The sequence below is a fragment of the Rhinopithecus roxellana genome, chromosome 14, assembly GCF_007565055.1.
Source record: "Rhinopithecus roxellana isolate Shanxi Qingling chromosome 14, ASM756505v1, whole genome shotgun sequence".
NCBI classification, from domain to species: domain Eukaryota; kingdom Metazoa; phylum Chordata; class Mammalia; order Primates; family Cercopithecidae; genus Rhinopithecus; species Rhinopithecus roxellana.
Genome location: NC_044562.1, coordinates 48409399 through 48412358, shown reverse-complemented (window position 1 = coordinate 48412358; position 2960 = coordinate 48409399). Strand labels below are relative to the sequence as shown.

At 41.7% G+C, this 2960-nt stretch overlaps 1 protein-coding gene across 1 annotated transcript in view; it reads left to right on the top strand.

Annotated features, from left to right (window-relative positions):
• The first annotated feature begins 176 nt into the window (after positions 1-176).
• The window catches only part of FSIP2 (fibrous sheath interacting protein 2), a 93038-nt gene continuing 90254 nt past the window's right edge, over positions 177-2960 (top strand). Inside the window, 2 exon segments of the mRNA XM_030916672.1 lie at positions 177-275; positions 628-753. Coding sequence (XP_030772532.1) covers positions 177-275; positions 628-753 — 225 coding nt within the window.

The following is a 2960-nucleotide window of genomic DNA, read 5'->3' as shown; positions in this document are numbered from 1 at the left end:
TCAGGAGGCCACTGCCCTTCTGGGACCGCTACCATTGGAAGCCTGGAACGCGGGGGGAGGGGCTGCGGTCGTTGGGTTCTGGCCATTCTTGGTCAGGTCCGGACAGAGGGACAACCGGGTGCGAGAGAAGGAGAGCGGGGCGGGTGAGGAAGAGGCTGAGGGGGCCCGTGCCGGCCATGGAACTGTACCTCGGTGCCTGCTCCAAGCCTGCCAATGTCGCCGTCACCAAGACGGTCGCCAGCGTCCTGGCTGCGGACACTCAGCAGTGCGGAGACGTGAGTGGCCGCAAGCTGGGTGGCGTTGTCCTCTGGCGGCCGCAGGCCTGCTGGGGAGCGGGGCAGGGGTCGCCACACGCGGGTCGCGAGGCTCCCAACTGTCCCCCTTAAGGAGACTGCCCTCTTGCGGCGCCCGGGGGCGGTGGCGGTGGCTCGGACTGTACTGGCCACAACTGGCAGGCGCGGGACGCCAGGAGAGCTGGTGACCAGGGAAAATGGGAGGACTTCAGGATGCCCCGAACCCTGATTGTGTAATTCTTCGGAATCTTTGGTTGCAGTGGAAGTAGATTGGTCTAAACTAAACGAAGACTGTCTAAAAGGAAAGACAAAACTCTCCAATTGTGTCTGACAGGGCGTGCACAAAACCCACTTTGCAGGGGTTGGACCGGCTCAGCTACTGGACCTACCTCTCGGGGTCAAGCTGCCTGTGATCCCAGGAAGCCATGCTGTATTCTATACTACGAATTTCGGTGAAAAGGTGAACAAGTTTTTATCATCTTTCTTTCCTTTACCCTTTACTACTTGCTGTTCAATTCAGAGGCTGCATCATACAAAATCCATTAAAGGAATTTGCATCAACATTTACAGGAAAAAAAAAAAAAATCCCACATCTGACCGAAGGTGGTGTTTAGAATGCATATGAAGCACTTTCATCTAACATAGTTTGAATATAATAATATTCCAGAAAGTTTAGATTCTTAGTCTTTAATTTACAATTCACGGTATGATATTAATATTCCTTATAATAAAACTTCATATATACCTATATAGTAAGTTTTGATGTACTTAGAAACATGTTTAGAAGGTGAAAGGTTATTAGTGCTAGCTGCCATTTAATTATGTGTTACGATTTTAACTGACAGTATCTTGGACCAAACTCCGTTTACGGGAAACATTATTTTGTTTTGAGTTGAATTCTATTTTACACATAAAGAAAAATAAAAAAGAACCGAAACAGTGAGACTTAAAATGAGTTAATGTGTTTAGTACTTCAACCTTACTTTAATGAAAGAAAGCCCTGCCTCAATGAGGAAGAGACTCCATAATTTGCCCCAGCCTTTCCATACAGTATTGTTTCCAACTAGAGAGGCTCAGCTTCTTCAAGTTGAGTCTTTCACACCTACCTATAAATACTGTGCTAATACTTATGTATTTTGTCAACTTTGCCCCCAAACCTGGCATACCTTGTCTTCTTCTGCCCAGTCTATGAATCTTAGCTATCAAGACTCTCTAAACTGTCATAGCCCCGCATTAACTTATTTTTGTTTAGAGTTCAGATTGCCCTTGATTTGTATGATCTCACTTATACAAACCATACTTAATTATACTGGATTATAGTGTGTACTTCCCTTAAGCCTTTTCATGTTTTTAGTCCTCAACACCACACCCACCCCCAAACCTCCCCAGTCTTTGACTAAGTAGTCAATGCTGAAGGAGGTTTAGTACATTCTTGCTGACTGGTCGCTTTTATCAGTTTTGCAAAAAGTTCTACAGGAAAGAATTCTAAGTGGCCCACTTACCCTTACAATGTCTATGATGTCATCAGAAATAAGTAGAACCCCTTGGTATTTGATACTTGCATGATGTCTTATTCAGTTCAGGCTGTTATAACAATGTACCATAGACTGGGTGGCTTAGAAATAACTTATTTATCATTGTTCTGGAGCTGGAAGTCCAAGATCAGAACACCAGCATGGTCAGATTCTGGTGGGGGCCCTTTGTAGTCCTTTCATTATTACCACCCTGCGTGGTAGAAAGAAGGATGGAGAGTTTTCTGTGGTCTCTTTTATAGGAACATTATCTCTCTTGATGAGGACTCCACCCTCATGACTTAATTATCCCCCAAGGCCCCAGCTCCTAAGGCCATCACATTGAAGGTTAGGATTACATATGAATTTTGGGGGCATACCGTCAATCTAACACACTAAATAAACATGATTTCTTGAAACAAGTTTTGTTTCTGAAAAAAGTATAATTGCCCTTAAAAAAAAAAAAAACTAATCTGTTCTACTAGATTAGAGCAAGTGAACTACAAATATACCAACTTCACACAATTTGAGTCACAAACACAAACTAACTTTGCTAAAACGTGCTTGAAATTTATTCCATTACAGGTGATATAATTCCTCTTTAGTGTATACACTTAGAACTGTGACTTTTGTCTCCTCCCTCAAATATATTCTTTTTACTCTATTGCCATTTTCTCTGTCGACCATTAATTCACTTGTCTACTGCTTTTCAAAAAGATGTTCTCTCTATTGTTTATTACATTAATTCTCCCCAAATTTATTCATTTAATGATAATTAGGCACCATACTAGTTTCTCTGAAGAATTTTCTCTTTCAGTGTACTCTCCTTCATGAGTTAATGGTTAATACTCACATTTTAAGAGCAACCAGTTATTTTAATTGTCAGTAGAAAGGTTACTCTGGCTCAAATGAGTGGATTTGTTTAAAGGCGTTCTTAGTTTACAGATCAGTAGCTCAGGTTTGGTCTTGAGAAACATATGCTAAAAGTCACAGCTAAAAGTTAACATTTTTAAAAAGTTTACAGCTAAATGTCAATATCTGAAAGAAATATTCAATCCACTCCTTGACTTATTATTATTGATTATTTCCCTCCAGGAAAGATCTGGGCTTTTTATGTGGAGTCACTTAATTCAAGACTTTCCCCTTTATGAGTTCT